Source organism: Zeus faber (assembly GCF_960531495.2).
Source record: "Zeus faber genome assembly, chromosome: 8".
Taxonomy (NCBI): Eukaryota; Metazoa; Chordata; class Actinopteri; order Zeiformes; family Zeidae; genus Zeus; species Zeus faber.
The window spans coordinates 2,892,549-2,913,968 of NC_137195.1; the positions used below are offsets into that span (position 1 = coordinate 2,892,549).

Here is a 21,420-nt window from a genome sequence, read left to right on the forward strand (position 1 = left end):
AAAAGGGTAAAGGTCACTGAAGACGCACAGAGGCCACATTGATGAACAGTTTTCATCCAACAGCGATTGTTGAACTGAACTCTGTCTCCCCTCTGCCAACCCCCTGGGACATCATAGCAAATCAGTGTCACTATGGACGGAATAACAGAGTCATGTTTTTAATCTGCCATAAGCCACTTTATATTTATACTTGTCTTTTTATATTGTTTTATATTGTGTATTATTGTTTTATATTGTGGGTGCGCATTATGGGTTATGGGTTATGGGGAGGGAGGGAGTGTGGGAGAGGGTGTAAATTGATGTAAATGTGAATCTATGGCTGGGTTTTGGGGAGGGAGGGAGTGTAAAAGCAGGTGAATGTTTGTAGTTCTTTGAATGGAGAGACACCGTAATTTCGTTGTATGTGCCACATGCAATGACAATCAAGGCATTCTGATTCTGTTTCTAGTCCCTTACGTCCTGTTTCTAGTCTCTTACGTCCTGTTTCTAGTCCCTTACTTCCTGTTTCTAGTCCCTTACATCCTGTTTCTAGTCTCTTACGTCCTGATTCTAGTCCCTTACTTCCTGTTTCTAGTCTCTTACGTCCTGTTTCTAGTCCCTTACTTCCTGTTTCTAGTCCCTTACATCCTGTTTCTAGTCTCTTACGTCGTGTTTCTTGTCCCTTACTTCCTGTTTCTAGTCTCTTACGTCCTGTTTCTAGTCCCTTACTTCCTGTTTCTAGTCCCTTACTTCCTGTTTCTAGTTCTGACTTGTGGAAGTGCAAAAAATTAAATCAAACCCTGAACAACCTGTTAATGTTTTCAAAAAGTAGTATTTTTACTCTCAACCGTTTGCCCCGTAGGACTCTATTGAAGAAGCTGCAGCAGAGCAGGTTGTGTACAGGGTTATAAACAGTTGTACATAACAGTTAGAAACCATGGGAAGCAACATTTCAACGATAGGAAACGTTTACAAATCAACGGGACCTTTGCTTTAAGATGAACCGCGCCCCAGGCTGCCCCTGTGGACGGGATTTGCTGACTGGTGGTTTTCTGCCCAGCGCCATGTGGCTCAACCCTGGAAATTCCAAACAACCTCTGTTGAAAATTAACAAAATGATTCACGAGTGCGTTGTGGAAGATAAGAGCTGGATGGAGTGTGATAAGGAATACGTCCATTAAACATGTGAATAGTAGAAATGAAACTCACAAAACACCAGTTATTACAGCATCTTTTTAATTTACAATCTCTAAGAAAAATTCAGTGAAGAACTATGAAAAAAAGCAGAATTTAAATATATATATACGTATATGTATATGTATATATATATATATATATATATATATATATATTTATACTGTATATATACATACATATATATTTCATCTGTAGAATTAAAGTGTACATTGAAGGACAGTGCACAGCAAGGCACACGGTCTCATAGTGCAAGACTGGATGTGTTTCTATTTACAAACCCCCAAATCCCCAAAATACACTCAACCACAAAAAAAAACATATTTTCAAAATATTAAAAAGAAAGATCACATCATTTTCTCAGAGAACAAGTATTTTCCACTATCATTATTATAATCATCTTAAGAGTCAAGAAGTCGTTTCCAAGGTGACGCCGACAGCTTTTGTCCGGATGGAAATCTGGGACAGAAATCAGTGTCACGCGCAGGAAGAGAAGCTTTAAAAACATGTTCAGGTCGTTAAAAGTGGCACGAAAACATCAAATCCAATCAAATCAAAGCTTCCGTGTGACGGTGGAAGGCCCGGCTGCTGCAGTTTGGTCCCACGGTGCGGACGGATCCTTCTGTGGCAGCGTCAGTGTCTCCACGCCGCTGCTGCCTCCACAGCCTGCGACGCCTCATGTTTGAACGCTTTAAACGCCGAGATGTTTAAATCTGCATTCAGGAGAAAGGAGACCTGACGATGCAGAACCACAGCTGGCTTCCAACGGCCTTCAAAACAAGCCCATCCTCCTAATATCTAGAATTGGGTTTTTCACTGAGATTTTAGGTCATTTAGCCACATTAAACTCACATTAAATCCACATTAAACTCACATTAAACCCACATTAAACTCACATTGTTCGATTACTTTCTATAATCCCAGATTCTTCATGCGCCCGGAATTTTCGCCAGTGACATGGCGTGCCCCAGGGTATTCAGCTAAATTTTCAGATAATTATTTTCCATTTGAACTGGGTTTTTGTTATTCTCATCAAGTGTCGTTAAACTCGCGTTTTTGGCCCATTTCCCACCTTATGAATTCATTGAATAAAAAAAAAACTTGCATGTGATTCAGATTCTCCTCACCACTGATGGTACACACCTGGTAAACATAAAAAAAACAATTCATTCATGTTAAAGCTGTTTTTGCCTCATTCAGCCATTAAACGTTAACGTCTTTTAAAGTGTTCCATCTCCCTCATAGCAAAACGAATTAGGACGATTGAGTGGCATGATGAATATTTTTCAAAGTGTCTGAATAGCTTCTATGATTCCAGAGAAAGTAGGTACAAATTTAAGCGCGAGTTTTTATTTTTTATTTTTAAATATATAAAAATCCTCATTCCTGGAGCTATTACAACCCTATTTTCATCCTCCCTCCGTCTTTTATCAGTTATCATGTCGCCCCCCGGTGGCCGCCGCCGGCGTCGCGCTCTCCCTCGCCGAGCTCCGTCTCCTCCGGTCGCTTCCCGTTAAGCCGGATCCTGGCGTGCGGCCACCGGGGGGCGCTGTGGGCAGCGGCTACGGGGGCTTTGCGGACGATGAAGCGCGGCCGGGCGCGCAGGAAGCCGCCGCGCCCGCGCCCGTCCAGCCACGCCCTTCCTCCCTCCGCCTCCACGTCCCGGTCGTCGTGCTGAGGATGTGAAAGTACCACATTGACGGAAGTTAAAGTGTCCTAAGAGTAAAGTACTTCTGCCATAATACTCCATAAAATACTCGTGAACCTCATGCAGATCCTGATTATGATTTACTTAAGAACAGTATGAAAGGAGGATAGTGGTAATAAAATACTAGGATGTACTTTTGATATATAAATATACACAGATCAACCACAACATTAAACCAGTGACAGGTGAAGTGAATAACATGGATCATCTGGTTCGAATGTCAAGGGGTGGCATATATTATTATTATTATATATTATTGTAATATATATATAGTGTAAAATATTATTATTATTATTATTATTATTATTATTATTATTATTTTTATTATTATAGTGTTATATATTATTGTTATATACAAAGTGTAATATATTATTATTATTATTATTATTATTATTATAGTGTTATATATTATATATATATATATATAGTTATATATTATTGTTATATACATAGTGTAATATATTATTATTATTATTATTATTATAGTGTTATATATTATATATATATATTGTTATATATTATTATTATTATTTTATAGTGTTATATATTATATATATATATTGTTATATATTATTATTATTATTTTATAGTGTTATATATCATCATTATATATATAGTGTTATATATTATTATTATTATTATTATTATTATTATTATTATATATACACAGTTATATATTATTATAATATATAAACTGTTGTACATTATTATATATATACTGTAATATATCATCATTATATATATAGTGTTATATATTATTATTCTATGAGGCAGCAGGTGAAGAGTGAGTTGTTGAAGTTGATGTGTTGAAGCAGCGTAAGGATCTGAGTCACTTTGACAAGGAGCACATTGTGATGCTGGACGACTGGGTCAGAGCATCTCCACAAGCACAGGTCTTGTGGCTGTTCCTGCTGTGCAGTGGTTACTACTACTACTGAAAGTGTCCAAGGAAGGACGACCGGTGAACCGGCGACAGGGTCATGGGGCCCAAGGCTCATTGATGCACGTGGGGAGTGAAGTCTAGCTCGTCTGGTTGGATCCCCCAGAAGAACTACTGTAGCACAAAGTGGTGAAGAAGTGATGGTGCTATGATAGAAAGGTGTAGAACACACAGTGCATGGCAGCTTGCTGCGTATGGGAGCTCACAGTGTCCATGCTGACCCCTGTCCACCCCTGAAAGCACCTACAATGGACACGTGAGCGTCACAACTCGACCGTGGAGCAATGGAAGAAGGTGGTGCTCTGATGAATCACCTTTTCTTCTACATCATGTGGATGGGTGGGGTTAGGGTCCGATCCCATGGAGCATCCGTGGGATGTGCTGGAACAACAAGCCCGATCCATGGGGGCCCCACCTCCAACTTCCAGGACTTAAAGGATCTGCTGCTAACGTCTTGGTGCCAGACACCACAGGACACCTTCAGGGTCTGGTGGAGTCCATGCCTCCACCTCACAGCTGTTTTAGGGACAAGAGGGGGAGCTACACAGTATTAGTGTTATTAGTGCTGCTTTTAATGTTGCGGCTGATCGGCATAGAAATAAATGTGTATATGTATATGTATGTATACATTTTAGGATTTTTTTAGGATTTGTGTTTTTATATATTTGTAAAGATATACATATATATGGTATACTGTATATATACAGTGTATATACTGCATACATACAGTGTATATATATATATATACATACACACACACACACACACACACACACACACACACACACAGTGCTTGAAGTGGGTACTCCCCGCTACGCAGTACCACCCCTCCTACGGTTTAACCTTTATCGTCCCGGGACTTAAGCGCTTCGGGTGCATTAGAAACTCCAAGTTCACATCCGGCCGAGAGGCAGCAGGAAGTGATGCTGCCTTCCAGGGGAACTCGGAAATCTGCCATTCGAGTCGTGGTCCCCGTGTTAACAGAGCATCAAAACCACAGAGTAGTTCAAAACGACAGCGGACGTGTTAAAATGAACGATGATCATCTATACAAAGGGTTAACAGCGCCGCCACCATGTGACATCAGCTCTGTTATCTTGGTAAACTTGTCCGCGAGTTATGGTTTTCTGAGATTCCAACAATAATGGCAACTTAAACAGATATACACGCACAGACACACACATGGACAAGACACAGGAATGTGACGTGACGGTGTGAAGTTGAAAGTCTCCAAAACTGAATATACTTATGTAGGCAAGGATTACAGAGAAATGTACTTCAATACAGTAGCAAAGGATTTGTACTTCTTAGTTACTTTCCTTGTTATTATCAATAAGGACACATTTGAAGGAAGCGTGGGACTCTCTTTTCTTTTGTCCATATTTCATATTTATGTTGAAGTGAGACGATCCATCAGAGATGAACATTCATTTGAGTTATAATTCAGTTAAATCATCATCCCACTTGAGATGGACCAGGACACTGAAAATGAATCAAGATCCAACGTTAAAGAATCCAAGTCACATGACATCATATTCATTTAAATCTAAAACAAAGATATCAAACTAAAACTGTTTCCGGCTTAAAAACCTCCCTAAAATGACAGGCTGCCACCCGGGATTTATCATTTTAAATTCATGACAATAATAATAATAATAAAAATTATTATTATTATAATAATAATAATAATAATAATAATAATAATAATAATAATAATAATAAAACTAGCTCTGAATGAGCTAATGACATCTATCTGTGATGTACTGTGATAGTTTTGTAAGAACTTGTAAAAACTAAGACTTTAGACACTAATAATAGAGTATTAACATCGTAATTATTTATAGCTACAGCCATCGTTTACCATGCCCATATTATTGAATACATATTTATTCATCCTGTAGAGTAATATTTCATCTCAATTTATATTTATTCCCAGAGCCATAGAAGCATCCGTACTGACAGCTTTTTAAATGAATATATTCTGTTTAGTATATTCTGAATCTTTTAGCATATTTGTTTTCATTTTTGGGACTTTATTTTATTCCTTGTATATGAAAATATCAATAAACACATCCTGGGTCTTATTGTCTTGTTTTCAAGCCCCGTCGTACCAGATAATATGTTTTGCTCTTGGGCGTGAAGTCCGGGCCCCAGTCGTCGTTCTTTGGATGGGTTGCCAGGTTTTGTTGGGCTGCCAGGTTTGGTTGGGTTGCGAGGTTTGGGTGGGTTGCCAGGTTTGCGCTGTTCACCTGCTGGTTCCCTCTGTTCCAGCCTCGTCCTCGAACAACAAACTGCTGGAATTTGGATAAAAGGGTTTTAACAATATAAAATGGGACGGAGATCTTTCAGATAGAGGCAGGTCACTGCTGCTGGGTTGCCAGTTCAGTCAACTCTGTTTTGTTGATCGTAAAGTTCAGACACAAGGCATTGCAGTTCATACCTGGCAACTCCAGATCGACTCAACTCAACCCCCAACATTTAAAATAACTATCACCGAAATAACTCTGATTTTGAGATGCTAGAAGGTATATTTCCCTGATTTCCCAGAAGCTAGGCTAGTTGAACCCCTCTGCAGCCATGCATTGCGCTAACACAGTTAGCCTGCAACCCATCAGGAGCTCAGTTCTGGACACTCTGGGATGGAACCAGTATCCATCTTCTCGTCTGGGATCTGGGAAGGAATAAAGAAAACAAATTTCCCCCAAAACTGGACTTTCCCTCAGTCCTCCACTTACTAATCCTTCTCGCGGCTTCCCTCTCTCATCCCTGAGCCCCAGTCGGGTTTTGTTGAAGTCCTCGTCGTTGGGATCCGACTTATTTTGGGGAACGTTTTCCTCGCGATGCGATTCGGAGGACGAAGAGGAAGAGGAGGAGGAAGAGGAGGAACTAGAGCGAGAGCGTTTCTTCTTACTTTTCCTAAAAAGAAGAATCCGATTTGTTTTATTGGGCCAGGTACATTTTGATAAACCAGCAATTTGTCGTGACGATTGCAGCCTAACAGTCTGAAATATAATAAATAGTAATAAATAGCATTTTAAAAAGAAAAAAAGTGATAAATATATAAGAAAATAGATAAAGAAAATAAAAAATAATAAAAAATGAATAAAAAGTAAAAACAAATAAATGAATAAAATAAATAAAGAAAGAAAAGAAAAAAATATATATTAAAAATTTAAAGGAATAAATAATGACACAATGACATAATAAAAAATAAAATAAAATAAAAAAAGATGACACCAAATTAATTCTCAACACAACAGTAGGTGGAGCGGTTTGATGCACACAGGAAAACTTTGGAGAGTGATAAAAACGTTTATTCCTCCCACGTACTTGGACTTCCTGTGTCGTCGGGAGGGTTTTTCCGGGCGCGGTCTCTCCCTGCTGGTGTCGTTGGAATCCTCCGGCTCATCCCTCCCGCCGCGCTCCCTCTCTCGGGCGGAGGAGGCATTTTTGTTTCGCCGCTTTTCGATGTCCAGGCGGAGGTCCGTGGGGTCGCCCTTGGCCTTGGTGTCGCCGCCCTCCTGGCCAAACCGAGACAGAGCACAAGGTGGCGGACGGACGTGCGGTTAGGAGCGGGATTCAACGCCGAGACGGATCAAACGGAACGAGGGAACCAGCGGATACACGAGCGGAGGAGAAGAGAGAAAGACCGGCGCTGAATTTTAGTTCATTCATGGAACATATGACACTGCAGACCGTAGCAATAAATTAAATTACTTAAGTACATAATAATTATCTATACCCTGTATACCTACACCCATATAACCACACTTTAAATATTCTGTATATTTGTATATGTTTGAGCTTTTTCTGTTCTGTTTTTCTTCTTTCTGCATATTTGGGTATTTTCTTTGAATTTATATATATTTTTTCAGACATTTATGCTTATTTTACGGTAGAAAGGCACCAATCCTCACCAAGACAAACTCCCGGTGGATGAAAATGTACTGAGTCGAATAAACTGGTTCTGATAGTTCTTCACTTTCACGCTGGACCTTGAGACATGAAAATCAATCCTTGCACCTTTCCATCCGTTTCAACGTCTAAAAACCGAGTCAGCAATATAAATAATAATCCAATATTTTTCTTTCGGGTTTACTCAGATTAATTTCTTAGTTTTAAGGCGACAAAACCTAGAAATTCAAATGTTTAAACAAAGTGAATTGAACAAATTGAACAAAGTGACTTTTTGGAGTTGATCCCCATGTTTTCCATTGGCATTTGAATTTGTGGAACTTGTGCCGTGTGGTGTGTTCGGTGTGGGCTACTACTGCTGTTTCCTTGGTTGAGCGTGGAATAATACTTACTCTGGCGTCGGGTTCGAGTCCTCTGAGACACCGTGGGTACAGGAGCCAATCGCAGCGTCCATTTTGTGACGCCCTCAAATTACGTGACTCATCGGCCGTGCACAATAAACATTTCACCCGGCGAGGCGGAGAGGAGCTGCTTACACCTCACAGCGCACTGAACGCCTCTCACGTTCAGCTTTTCTTTGCTTTTCTTTGCTTTTCTTTGCTTTTGTCGGACTTTATGCATCTCCCCCTTCCATGAAAAGCTCAGAGAGAGAGAGAGAGAGAGAGAGAGAGAGGGCGGTCTAACGGCAGCTCGCTCGCCCGCTTGGTTTGCCGCTCGCTGCTGTGTCTGCTCTGCTCTTTCCGTTTCTATTTCATGTCTCAACGTGTGCGGTCACCTTGTAGCTGCCGTCCTCGGCGCTTCGCACCGCCTCAAAAAGCTGCGAGCGGTTCTGAAAAGCACTCGGGGAAACATCGATTCTCCTGCGAGGGGAGAGAAGGGGAAGAAGCGGGTCAGCTCAGAACCGCTCGGACTGGGATGAGATGAGATGATTAAGAGAACAGCGCTGCTGCCGGGGGTTCAGGACTCTACCTGTGAATCTCTGGGCTCTTCCTCTGTTTCCTCATTTCCAGCTCCGCTGCTCGTTGCTGGTAAACGGCAAAACGCTCGTTTAGCGTCACTCCAGAGGCAGGGAAGTGGTGAGCTAAAGACGGGAAAACAGAGCTTTGAATTAAACAAAAAGAGCTTTGAATTTAACAAAAAAGAGCCTTAAATAAAACTAAAAGAGCTTTGAATTAAACAAAAAAGAGCCTTGAATAAAACTATAAGAGCTTTGAATTAAACAAAAAAGAGCTTTGAATAAAACTATAAGAGCTTTGAATTAAACTAAAAAGAGCCTTGAATAAAACTATAAGAGCTTTGAATTAAACAAAAAAGAGCCTTGAATAAAACTATAAGAGCTTTGAATTAACCAAAAAGAGCTTTGAATTGAACAAAAAGAACTTCGAATTAAACAAAAACAAGATTTGAATTAAAGTTAAAGAGCTCTGTATTAAACAAAAGTACCTTTGAATTGAATAGAAAAGAGCTTCGAATTAAACATAAAGCTTTGAATTAAACAAAAAGAGCTGTGAATTAAGCAAGAAACAGCTCTTTTATGTTTAACAAATTAAACATAAAAGAACTCTAACAAAAGCGCTTTGAATAAAATAAAAAATAGCTTTGAATTAGACATAAAAGAGCTTTGAATGAAATGAAAAAGAGCTTTGAATTAAAGCAAAAGTGTGGCAGATAAGGGGGTGTGGTTAAGCCACTGTCTGCAGGTGAGAACAAAAGGTAAGGGTAAAGCCGTTCTGAGGGGCGGCAGATTACTATAAGCTATAGGTTTGTGGATGACTTTTCCGAGCTGACCAGCCTTTTATATGATTTAACTCGAAAGGGTGCGTCAGATCTGCTCCAGCGGTGGCGTTTGATAAAGTGAAATCAGCTCTCTGTGGGAAGCCACTGCTGTTCACACCTCACTTTTCTCCCCCTTTCTGCTTGCAGACTGACGTGTTGGACAGAGGGCTCGGGGCAGTGTTGTCCCAGCAGGTGGCGGGCGCTGACCAGCCGGTGCTGTACATCAGACCAAAGCTCTCAGAGCGGGAGTCCAGATACAGCACCGTGGAGGAGGAGTGTCTGGCCATCAGGTGGGCAGTTCTCCGTTACTACCCCCTGGGGCGCCTTTCACCCTCTGCTCCGACCACGCCCCGCTGCAGTGGCTCCATCACATGAAGGATGCCAAGTCGCGGATCATCTTTTGGTACCTGGCTCGTCATCCCATTAAGTTCAAGGTGATCCATAGACCAGGGGTGCAGATGGTGGTAGCCGACTTCCCCTCCCGCTCTGGGGGTGGGGTTGGGCAGGCGGCCGGACAGCTCCCCTGCCTAAGTCAGGCTGTGGGGGTCTGTGGCAGTTGAGGGGGAGAGGTTAAGCCACCATCTGCAGGTGACGGTGTTGGCTTCTTCCCGCCGTGGCCCTGCTATACCGGGTCTGCCTGATCAGCCTCATTAGCGCTGGTTGGTCGGACCCGGCTCACAGAACTTTCTTATGTGTTGTTTTGTCTTGCAGTGAGATGGCGTGGTGCAGGACATGGAAGCCTGCGGACCAGACCGTGGCCGGGGAGAAAACCGGACACTGATTAACAGGCTTATTTTATGTTCCTGTTTTGGCCAGCAAGACATTCTGTTTAGAATTATTAATAAAGATTCGCCGTATTGTTGGCGCCACACTGCCAGAAAGCCTCTCCCTCCCTAAGCCCTTACATGTGGTTAGAGACTCAGACATACTGCTTTGAATAAAACAAAAGAGCTTTAAATTAAACAGAAAGAGCTTTGAATTAATCAAAAGAGCTTTGAATTAAACATAAAAGAGCTTTGAATCAAATAAAAAAGAGCTTTGAATTAAATAATAAAAAGAGCTTTGAATTAAACATAAAAGAGCTTTGAATTGAAAAAAGAGCTTTGAATTAAGCAGAACGAGCTTTGAATTAAACAAAAAAGAGCTTTGAATTAAATAATAAAAAGAGCTTTGAATTAAACATAAAAGAGCTTTGAATTAAACATAAAAGAGCTTTGAATTAAACAAAAAAGAGCTTTGAATTAAACATAAAAGAGCTTTGAATTCAACAAAAAAAGCTTTGAATTAAGCAGAACGAGCTTTGAATTAATTAAAAAAGAGCTTTGAATTAAACAATAAAGAGCTTTCAATTAAACAGGATGGAACTGCCCATTTATCCAACAAACCAAAAGCCTCCAGCTACAGTTAATTCAGATACAGAGGTAGAGGAGCGTAGGTAAGAGGTAGAGCCGGGGCAGAGTAAAGGTAGAGAAGAGGTAGTCGATTCGAAGTAGAGCAGAGGTAAAGTAGATGGAGGTGTAGTCGAGGTGGAGTAGAGGTATGGGAGATAAAGTTATGGTAGGCACTTTAGAGTACAGAAGAGTAGAGGTAGAGTAGAGGTTGTGTGGATGTAGAGGAAGAGGTAGAGTCGCGGTCCAGAAGAGGGGCGTAGAGTAGAGGTACAGTAGATAACAGGTAGGGGAGAGGTAGAGGTAGAGGATAATAGCTATAGAGTAGTGGGAGGTAGAGTAGGGTAGAGTAAAGGCAGAGTAGAAGGAGGTAGAGTAGCGAGAGAGCAGAACTCGAAAGAGGGAGAGTAGACTTATTTTCCAGCTCGATGCTCATATGTCACGTCATCCAGGATTCAACCATCAGTTCTTGAGTTGATTATCGCTATGGCAACGTAAAGAACGAAGGGAAGAGAGAGAGAGAGAGAGAGAGAGAGAGAGGGGCCGGGGGGAGAGTCACCGTTGATGTGGTGGACGATGGTGACGATGTGCTGGGCAAACAGCTCGGACGGACTCCTCTGCAGCACCGTCGGCTGGACATGCTGGAAGATGGAGCGGAACTCCGCCTCCTTTTTGGACGACTGGGACAGGTCCTGAGACACCTGGCGCTCCCCGGCCAGGAGGTCCGAGGAGCTGGAGGGGAGGAGAGAAGAGTGTTTTTCAAACCGGGTTGGAGAGATGTTCTCATGTCTTAAATGCACTTACAACTAAAGAGTAGAGTAGAGGGAGGTGGAGTAGAGTTGGAGTACAGTAGAGAAGAGGGGTAGAGTAGAGCTAGAGTAGAGGTAGAGCAGAGGTAGAGTATTATAGAAGTAGAGGAAGGCAGTCGGAGTTGGAGAGGTAGTCGGAGGTAGAGTAGAGATGGAGTGGACGGGGGTAGAGTAGAGGTAGAGTAGAGGTAAAGTAACACTTTCTGTTTACTTCCAGCTCCACAGGTTCATGTAAAAACAACAATATAGTTACAACCTCTAACGTTCTGTTGTTTTTTAACTCCATTAGATCAAGTGCTTAACAGCACTAGATTGGAATTAAAGATTTGCATTGAATTAGGTTCTGGAATTAAGGATAAGGTTCTCGAGGTTTGAACCTTTAGACTAGAGGATCGAACCTATGGACTAGAGGTTGGACACCTCTCGAATAGAGGTTTGGGTTGGACATTCCTGACCTAGAGGTTTGGGTTGGACACCTCTGGACCACAAAAACCTATACTCAACCCAAAACTCTAGTCCAGAGGTGTCCACCCCAAACCTCTACTCCAGAGTTTTTAACCCAAACCTCTAGGTCAGGGATGTCCAAATAATTTCACATCACTGGTAGGACTGGACTAAACACCACTTCATGCTCATGCTCAGAGTCTCTTTCTCATACATAGAGTTGGAATTGATGAAGTGTATGAAGATGACATCCCGATGAAGGTGGACCTGACACCACCTACACCTGGATGCACCACCCCTTCCCTACTCTGCCCTGGTCTCTGTCAAACCTTAAATCATAATAGTTTGGGATTAAGTCAACTTTTCGTGTGTGGTTCCTCACCTTGCCAGACTTTGCCCGAGGAAATCCATCCTGACGTTAAACTTTGCCTCGCGGCCCCTTGAGGAGGAGGCGATGGAGGGAGAAGGGGGAGAAGAGTCCTTGCCCCTGAGCGAGAACATCTCCATGCTGGAGTTTCTCCTCTGTGGCAGCGAATCCATCCTCTCAGCCTCTTTGCAGCCTTTCTCTGCGGCTGACAGGACATCTTTCTGATCCTCTTTCAGATTTAAGCTGCAGTAAACCTCTCCAGCCGTTGCACCTTTGGCGACCTGCTGGTACGCCAGGGGCCAGCGACCGACCCGCTCCTCGCACAGCTCGTACGCAGCGTGAGAGGCCTTGCTCTTTGCCATGGAGGACTCATGGCCGTTCTGCCTTTCTTTTTGAGAGGACATAACACGGGGTTTCACCCTGACATCCTCCTCCTCCTCCTCCTCCTCCTCATCTTCCTCTCCGTCACCAGACAGAAAGGGAGAAGCTCTCAGAAAGCTCTTCAGAGACACCTCGACCTCGGCGTCCTTGTTGCTGCCCCGGCATCTGCTGGACGCCAAAGAATCAAAGATGCCTCCTCCGGACGCCTTCCCATTGGCTCGGCCTCGGCCTTCCTCCTCAACATCCACGCCATCGGCTCCCATGTTCTGGCCATTTTCCCAGAATGCAGCAGAGTTTATGCTCTTACTGTGTTTCTCCTCCAAGAACCTACAACAGCGCAGGAGACAAAGAGAACGGCATCAACACGAGCGTGCTAAGAAAAACATAATGACTAAATAATCAGTATCATACAATAACACCGTCAAGTCATTTAATAAATTTCACATAAGAGCTGCAACAATTAGTCGATTCATCGATTGAATGCCAACTCTTAAATTAATCGCCAACTATTTTGATAATCGATAAATCGTTTTTTAAGTCATTTTTTAAGAACATTTCCAAATTCCCCGATTCCAGCTACTTAAATGTGAATATTTTTTGGTTTCTTTAGTTGTGTCTGACACTTAGCTGAACATCTTTGGGTTGTGGACAAACAAGACGCCTTGGGCTTTGGGAAACAGTGATTGACATTTTTCAGCGTTTTCAGGCATTTTATGGACAAAACAACTAATCGATTAATCAAGAAGATAATCAACAGGTTAATCGACATTCATTCATTCGCTGGTATTTTCATCAATTGATCTATTCACTGCAATCACTTTCATCCTTGCAGCGTGCGGAGCCACGTGTCAATAAAACGTTAACCCACAGTAGATTCAGCCTCTAATCCTCTGCAGATGAGGAGTTCTTCAAAATACCAGTGGAATATAGAGTTACACGATGCACATAAGGATGTAAAGGAGAGCCTCGCTGACTACGTCTACCCAGAGTTCTTTGTGTTATTTGATCGCACCAAATCTTATTTTAGTTTGTTATGACTACCACCACATTTTCTCAGAACCCGCGACGGAGCCAAGGGAAAATTCCAGCGAGTGGCAAATGACTTTGTGGTGTGAGAAAAATCTGGGTAGGAACGGCAAATAAAAAGCTCAGAAGAGACCGAAGAAGCATGCGAAAGTAATTTGATTAAAAAGCAAATAAAATTGGTGAAAGTGATTTTTGGAAAGCTGTAAACGAGACTGTGTGAGAGGGACATAGTTTGTCAAAAACATAAAAGTCTGTCTTACTTTTGGAATGCGGAGATTGTGGATTTATCTCCGTCCACATGGTCGTCCACTTTGGGAAAGACGCCAAAACTGCAAAACACACGTTTGGGGCTTTTTCGTGGCGGGCTTTTAGTGCAGGATGGGCCAGCCACCACCTGCCAGGAGGGGGCGCCGTTACTAGTCGTACCAGACTGTTTAGCGTTAGCGGTCAGGCTGACCTGACCAGCAGAACCAGAGGAACATTCCAGAGCAGCGGCCTTTTTAGGGGAGCTGCCGCCGTCCACCAGGCTCTGCCACTTCCTGCCGGCCGAGCTGTCCTCCTCCCCCGCTCCGGCCGACCCCCGGTCCCGGTCCTGGTCCCGGTCCGTCACCTCGGGCTCATCCTCCGTCCCGCGGCCCCCCTGGCCCCTCTGGACCTCCCCAGAACCCGGGCGCTCGTCCTTCTCTTTGGCGCTACCGGAGTTAGCCGAGGTCTGTTTGACCGACGCCGGGGCCGAGCTCTGGCCCCGCTTGAGGGAGGGGGAGGAGGAGTGGGAGGAAGAGGACGAGTGATGGGACCGCCTGGATGCCGGCGAGGAAGAGCGGTCTGAGCCGCGGGTGGGAGGCGGGGGGCTCCTGGAGCGTTTCTTGGGGCTGGGGCAGCTGGGAGAGCGCCCCCTGGAGCCGGTGGGCTGCCTGGGATGCTGCTGCTGCTGGAACTGGTGCTGGAACTGCTGCTGGTGCTGCTGCTGATGCTGCTGGTGCTGAGGGTATGGTCTGTAGTTCTTCCAGTGGGGGCGGAAGTTGTTGTGGTAGCCACCACCTCCGCCCCCGCGCTGGTAGCGCCCGCGGGGGAAGAAGCCCCGGCCGCGGCCCCTGAAGTTGAAGGGCCTCCGGAAGCCGCGGGGAAAGCCCCTGAAGCCGCGGTGGCTCTGGTACTCCCTGGGGTACTTCTTCTCCCGTTTGCCGGACGGAGAACGGGACCTGGACCGTGAGCGAGACCTGGAGCTGATTACACCACGGAGAGGGGGAGGTGGGGGAGGGAGGGAGAGGGGGAGAGAGGCCATGGCAAATTATTTTCCACCTTCCTGTCTAAATGCATGACAGATGTGTTGCATTTAGAGGGGAAAATTTAAATTAAAAAAGGTTTAAAGATTCATTCAATAATTCACCATAATAACACAAACAAATAATTTTAAAGCATTGCAATAACAACAACAATATAATATTAATAATAAATTGATAAATAATAGTAAATTAATTTATTGTTATTACTACTATTACTTACTGTTATTATTATATTTATTATTATTATTATTATTATTATTATTATTATTATTATTATTATTATAATTATAATGTTAATAATAATATTATTACTACGATTATGCTGAATATTATTATTATTTTTTTTATTATTATTATCATTATCATGACATATTATTATTATTCTACTCTGTTATTATTATTCATAACAACAATAATTATTGTAATGATTATACATTCAACTGTTCCAACCCTCCCTTATTCAGGAAAATGACTTTCGGGCTGACCAATACAATCCTAAACAATCCTTTTAAACTCATCTCCTGGGTTTTGATCGTCACAGCTCAGATCCAACACATCAGGACGTTTAACCACCGGTGCAACAGGGACCTCGACCCCAAACCAGAGTGTGAGGCCGGTCCCGTCCGCGCGGGGGCGCTAGAGCTCCAGCAGCTTGCGACGGTTCAACGCTCCGCGGTCAGCTGCAGAAAAAATCCCCAAAGTGCTCGGAAAGAACATTATCCTGCAAAACACTCCGCATGCATCTGCACCGAAAAGCCATTTTTCATGTTCTGGTCCATGCGTCAAACTTGAGTGAAACTCTGCTGAACCCAGTTAGGATCCAGCACCACAAGGAGAAAACACTCTAAACAACACATATATCAATAAACATACATAACTATGAGAGAAATGCGAAATAAAAGCCACTTGGATACGTATGAGGAAAGCCCCGCAGCCTCGGATGAGTGGGAGAGCAGCCGCCCCGCGGAGAGGCCACATGTCACTTTGAGACCGAAACCAACGAAACAAAACGGCTCTGGAACTCACCGCGCGCGTGCTTTCATCGGGGAAGCGGAGGTGGAGCAGCAGAGGTGGAGCAGCAGAGGTGGAGCAGCAGAGGTGGAGCAGCAGAGGTGGAGCAGCAGAGGTGGAGCAGCAGAGGTGGAGGCTGCTGCTCTGCGGTGCTCGCCGACACTGAGCTGCTCTGTCTGCTGCTCACATGGAGCCAGACACTCAAGCTTTCCACTCAGTGGTTGGACAGACTGGGAGGTTCTACAGACGCTGCTACCAGGGGGAATATGTTCTGGGCTTTTCTTACAATTAACCCTGGAATATTTTACTGAATAACGAAGTATTTTTCATGTATTATTGTTTCTCTGTATGTATTTATACACCGTATAAATACCAACTAGTATACAAATATAATGCTAATGTGAATAGTAACTACCGTCTAGACACGTGCGTATGTATAAGTTATTATTTTTATGTTGTATCGTTTTTTTAAATTATGTATTTTTGTACTGTCAATTTTTCAATTTTAGTAAAATTCTAGCTTTAATGTATTTTACCACTTTTTTATATTTTATTATGGCTTTATTTCTTGCCGACTGTTTTTGATGTGAGCTGCCTAAAAGACAATTTGTAAAACGTATCTATGCATCTATCTATCTGTCTGTCTGCCTCTCTGTCTGTCTGTCTGTCTGTCTGTCTGCTTCTCTGTCTGTCTGTCTGTCTGTCTGTCTATCTATCTATCTATCTATCTATCTATCTATCTATCTGTCTGTCTGTCTGTCTATCTATCTATCTATCTATCTATCTATCTATCTATCTATCTATCTGTCTGTCTGTCTGTCTGTCTGTCTGTCTGTCTGTCTGTCTGTCTGTCTGTCTGTCTGTCTGTCTGTCTGTCTATCTATCTATCTATCTATCTATGTGTCTGTCTGCCTCTCTGTCTGTCTGTCTGTCTGTCTGCCTGTCTGCTTCTCTGTCTGTCTGTCTGTCTGTCTATCTGTCTATCTATCTATCTATCTATCTATCTATCTATCTATCTATCTATCTATCTATCTATCTATCTATCTATCTATCTATCTATCTATCTATCTATCTATCTATCTATCTGTCTATCCATCTATTTGTCTATCTATGTGTCTGTCTGTCTGTCTGTCTATCTATCTATCTGTCTATCTATCTATCTATCTATCTATCTATGTGTCTGTCTGTCTGTCTGTCTGTCTGTCTGTCTGTCTGTCTGTCTATCTATGTCTGTCTGTCTGTCTGTCTGTCTGTCTGTCTGTCTGTCTGTCTATCTATCTATCTATCTATCTATGTGTCTGTCTGTCTGTCTGTCTGTCTATCTATCTATCTATCTATCTATCTATCTATCTATCTATCTATCTATCTATCTATCTATCTATCTATCTATCTGTCTGTCTATCTATGTGTCTGTCTGTCTGTCTGTCTGTTGTCCATTGTCCATCCATCCATCGGTCCATCTATAACTCCCTCTGTCCCAACACTCAGACATGATGACATAAGAAAAACCACGGTAAACTAAACGCTGCTAAAGTTTTATTTTTCCAGTATTTCATTTTTATTTAGTTCCATGACTTTCCTTGACAGTCCTTCCTGAACAGTTATGTTTGTTTTTGACCCAAACTGGCACCAAGGAGAAACAGGATGAGCTGCTATGGAAATACCACATGGACTGGACCTGGACGATGCAAATGCCGAGACTGGCTTAGGCTGTTGAATTATCTTATACTTATATGATAAAGTTATTTGCAGTGCCATCATCTTGTTTTCCATCCCATAATACTCACAAAACCACACATTCCTCTGGGGGAAGAACTTCCACCCTCACACCCAGAGAAAGACTTCGCTCCGGGGGCCCTTTCCATTTGCTCTCCAAAACAAATCAACAAACACAAATCATATTTCCATACATCGCTCAGGTATGCTGATCCAGCGTACAGACTGTGAGATGGACATTTTATTATTCAAAACCAAAGACCAGGACCAGTCTCCAGACTCCGCGTTCCAGCTGAAGGTGGAGAACACCACCCAAACACCTGTCGGAGGCTTTGAGGTGTCTCCACATCCTGAGGATGGAACGCTGCATTTAATTTTGGGATCAGATCCAGATCTAGTAACGCCGCTGCTGCGGGATCTGCATCCCATAAAGCAACAGGAAGGACGGGAGTTTGGACGAAAGAGGTTGAGAGTGATCAAAGTGTGTCACAGTATAACCACAAATCCTCCAAAATGAAACGTTATCGAAATCTAAACGTGTGTGTAAGTTGGTCTCAACCAAATAGGGGAAAAGACTTCAGATAACTTGGGAATATTTACCATAGGAACACAACTGTTTAAAGGCAGAGCACTACAGTATAAATCAACATTACATCATATCTCGGTATACATATACTGTATAAGGCAATGCATTCAAAGTTGCCTGGAATGTGACACCTTTAATTTTTTTTTTATTGTTGTCTTTGTTGTTGCTTTCGTTGTTGCTGTTGTTTCAGGGGCATTCTTTTGTAATGACCGGCTGGCAACTACGTTCTCTCTTTCTTTTTTGTATTTCTTTGTAAAGCGCATTGTGTTGCCCTGGTATGAAATGCGCTCTATAAATAAAGTGTGACTTGACTTGCCCTAATTTTTATTAATCCAGTATATATGTATATTGACTGGTTTGCTCTCTCATCATACCAACACTGAACTGGGAAGACATATTTTTAAAATATTTTTGAGCATGCTTGGATGATGTAACTGAATTACAACGATTGTGATTTCACAAATTTAAGTGTTTCACAGTTCTCTCCTGGAAAAACAGATCTTGACTTCAGCGAGACAACCTGATTGAATATATTACAACATGTCAATCAGGTTCGAAATAAACCACATGTCAGCACCTCCTCCTTCAGCATCACTGCACATCCCTGGTCCATCCAAGATCACAGATCTAGTATATGTGTATGTGTACGGGCAGGGCCAACACGTTTGAAAACAGCCTCCCTAACCAATCAGGGATGAAGGCTGAGGATCAAGGGTGGAGCTAAAACCAGGGCGGCCCTTTAGTCAAAATAGTTTATGAAGGAGGGAATATCGACAAAAACTACCAGCAGAGGGTGCCACAGGGGCGCCAGCGCAAGACAGTAGCTGCATCTGGAACAGTGTACTATATACAACATACCACATGCTACGCACAACATACTGCACTACTCTCGGACATGCTACATTCTACATCATCAAAAACCGCTACACTTCCTTTCAGCATGTTGTCATGATGTTGTGAGCTGGAGAAGGTAAGAGTTGAAGAAGTCGTGAGTCGAAGAACTTGTGGGTGGAAAAAGTCTTGAGTTGAAGAACTTTTGAGTTGGAGAAGTTGTGAGTTGAAGAACTTTTGAGTTAAAGAATTCATGAGTTGAAGAATTTGTGAGTTGAAGAAGTCGAGAGTTGAAGAAGTCGTGAGTTGAAGAAGTCGTGAGTTGAAGAACTTGTGAGTTGAAGAAGTTGTGAGTTGAAGAACTTGTGAGTTGAAGAATTTGTGAGTTGAAGAAGTCGTGAGTTGAAGAAGTCATAAATTTAAGAGCTAAAGTGTTGAAGAAGTGAACTTGTAGGTTCACAAAGTCGTGACTCCAAGAAGTCGTGGACTGAAGAAGTCGTGAATTGAAGAACTTGTGGGTTGAAGAACTTGTGAGTTAAAGAAATCGTGAGTTGAAGAAGTTGTGAGTTGAAGAACTTGTTGTGGTGTGGGGATGGTGTGGTGAGCAGCCACACCTGATCTGGATCTAGGTGATTGGGATCGGGTGGCTGCATACCCGTTGCCTGTTGGTTGGTCTCACGAGCAGCAGGTAAAACCGCTATCCCCACACACACTCAGGATAGGAGCCCATGTCACATGTTCTATCTGCTCCTGGGAGGTCCCTGAAACACCACTTGAGTGGCATGCACTGTTGGCACCGTGCTCCGGGCGGGTTATCTCCCAAATAGGAGCCTTTCTGTGTGGGATTTGCATGTTCTCCCCGTGCTCACATGGGGTTTCCTCCACCTTACGTCAGTAAGGACCCCCCAGCGATGGACACTTGTTACCAGGTCCCCGGGTGTCCCCTGCTCCTGGCTGCCCGCCGGAACTTGTGAGTTAAAGAAGATGTGAATTTAAGAACTTGTAAGTTGAAGAAGTAGTGAGTTGAAGAAGTTGAAGAGGCCGTGAATTGAAGAAGTCGCGAGTTGAAGAAGTAAAAGAGGTTGTGAGTCGAAGTTGTCCTGAGTTGAGGAAGTTGATTAATGTCATGTCAATGTCAAGTCATGAATTAAAGAAGTCATGGGTTGAAGAAGTCATGGGTTGAAGAAGTCGTAAGTAGAAGAAGGTGTGAATTGAAGAAGTCGTGAGTTGAAGAAGTCGTGAATTGAAGAAGTCATGAATTGAAGAAGTCGTGAGTTGAAGAAGTCATGAATTGAAGAAGTCATGAATTGAAGAAGTCGTAAGTTGAAGAAGTTGTGAATTGAAGAACTTGTGAGTTGAAGAAGTCGTGAGTTGAAGAAGTTGAAGAAGTCGCGAGTTGAAGAAGTCGTAAGTTGAAGAAGTTGTGAATTGAAGAACTTGTGAGTTGAAGAAGTCGTGAGTTGAAGAAGTTGAAGAAGTCGTGAGTTGAAGAAGTCGTGAATTGTAGAAGTCGTGAGTTGTAGAAGTTGTGAGTTGAAGAAGTCGTGAGTTGAAGAAGTTAAAGAAGTCTTGAGTTGAAGAAGTCGTGAATTGTAGAAGTCGTGAGTTGAAGAAGTCGTGAATTGTAGAAGTCGTGAGTTGTAGAAGTTGTGAGTTGAAGTCGTAAAATAAAGTCGTGAGTTAAGGTTGTGAATTGAAGAACTTGTGAGTTAAAGAAGTTGTGATTGAAGAAGTCGTGAGTTGAAGAAGTCTTGAATTGTAGAAGTCTTGAGTTGAAGAAGTCGTGAAATGAAGAAGTCGTAAGTTGAAGGAGTCTTGGGTTGAAGAAGTTTTGAGTTTAAAAAGTCGTGAGTTGAAGACGTCATAAATTGAAGAAGTTGAAAATCGAAGAAGTTGTGAGTTGAAGAAGTCGTGAATTGAAGAAGTCATGGGTTGAAGAAGTCGTAAGTAGAAGAAGGTGTGAATTGAAGAAGTCGTGAGTTGAAGAAGGTGTGAATTGAAGAAGTCGTGAGTTGAAGAAGTCGTGAATTGAAGAAGTCATGAATTGAAGAAGTCGTGAGTTG

The 21,420-nt window shown here is 42.7% G+C and overlaps 1 protein-coding gene across 5 annotated transcripts in view; it reads right to left on the minus strand.

The window, feature by feature from the left end:
* Window positions 1–1,288: 1,288 nt before the first annotated feature.
* thrap3a (thyroid hormone receptor associated protein 3a) overlaps window positions 1,289–21,420 on the minus strand; it is a 33,266-nt gene continuing 13,134 nt past the window's right edge. For 2 of the 5 annotated variants that reach the window (XM_080005506.1, XM_080005507.1), the window contains exons 3-11: window positions 14,188–15,153; window positions 12,536–13,228; window positions 11,460–11,632; window positions 8,706–8,817; window positions 8,512–8,596; window positions 7,152–7,342; window positions 6,557–6,737; window positions 5,933–6,115; window positions 1,289–2,847 (exon numbers count right to left, since the gene is read on the minus strand). In XM_080005506.1, the coding sequence (XP_079861632.1) occupies window positions 2,611–2,847; window positions 5,933–6,115; window positions 6,557–6,737; window positions 7,152–7,342; window positions 8,512–8,596; window positions 8,706–8,817; window positions 11,460–11,632; window positions 12,536–13,228; window positions 14,188–15,153 (2,821 nt within the window). In that variant the 3' untranslated portion in view covers window positions 1,289–2,610. Of the gene's footprint in view, window positions 2,848–3,570; window positions 5,304–5,932; window positions 6,116–6,556; window positions 6,738–7,151; window positions 7,343–8,511; window positions 8,597–8,705; window positions 8,818–11,459; window positions 11,633–12,535; window positions 13,229–14,187; window positions 15,154–16,239; window positions 16,407–21,420 lie in introns of those variants that run through there. The other 3 variants (XM_080005509.1, XM_080005508.1, XM_080005510.1) reach the window with 3 other exon arrangements.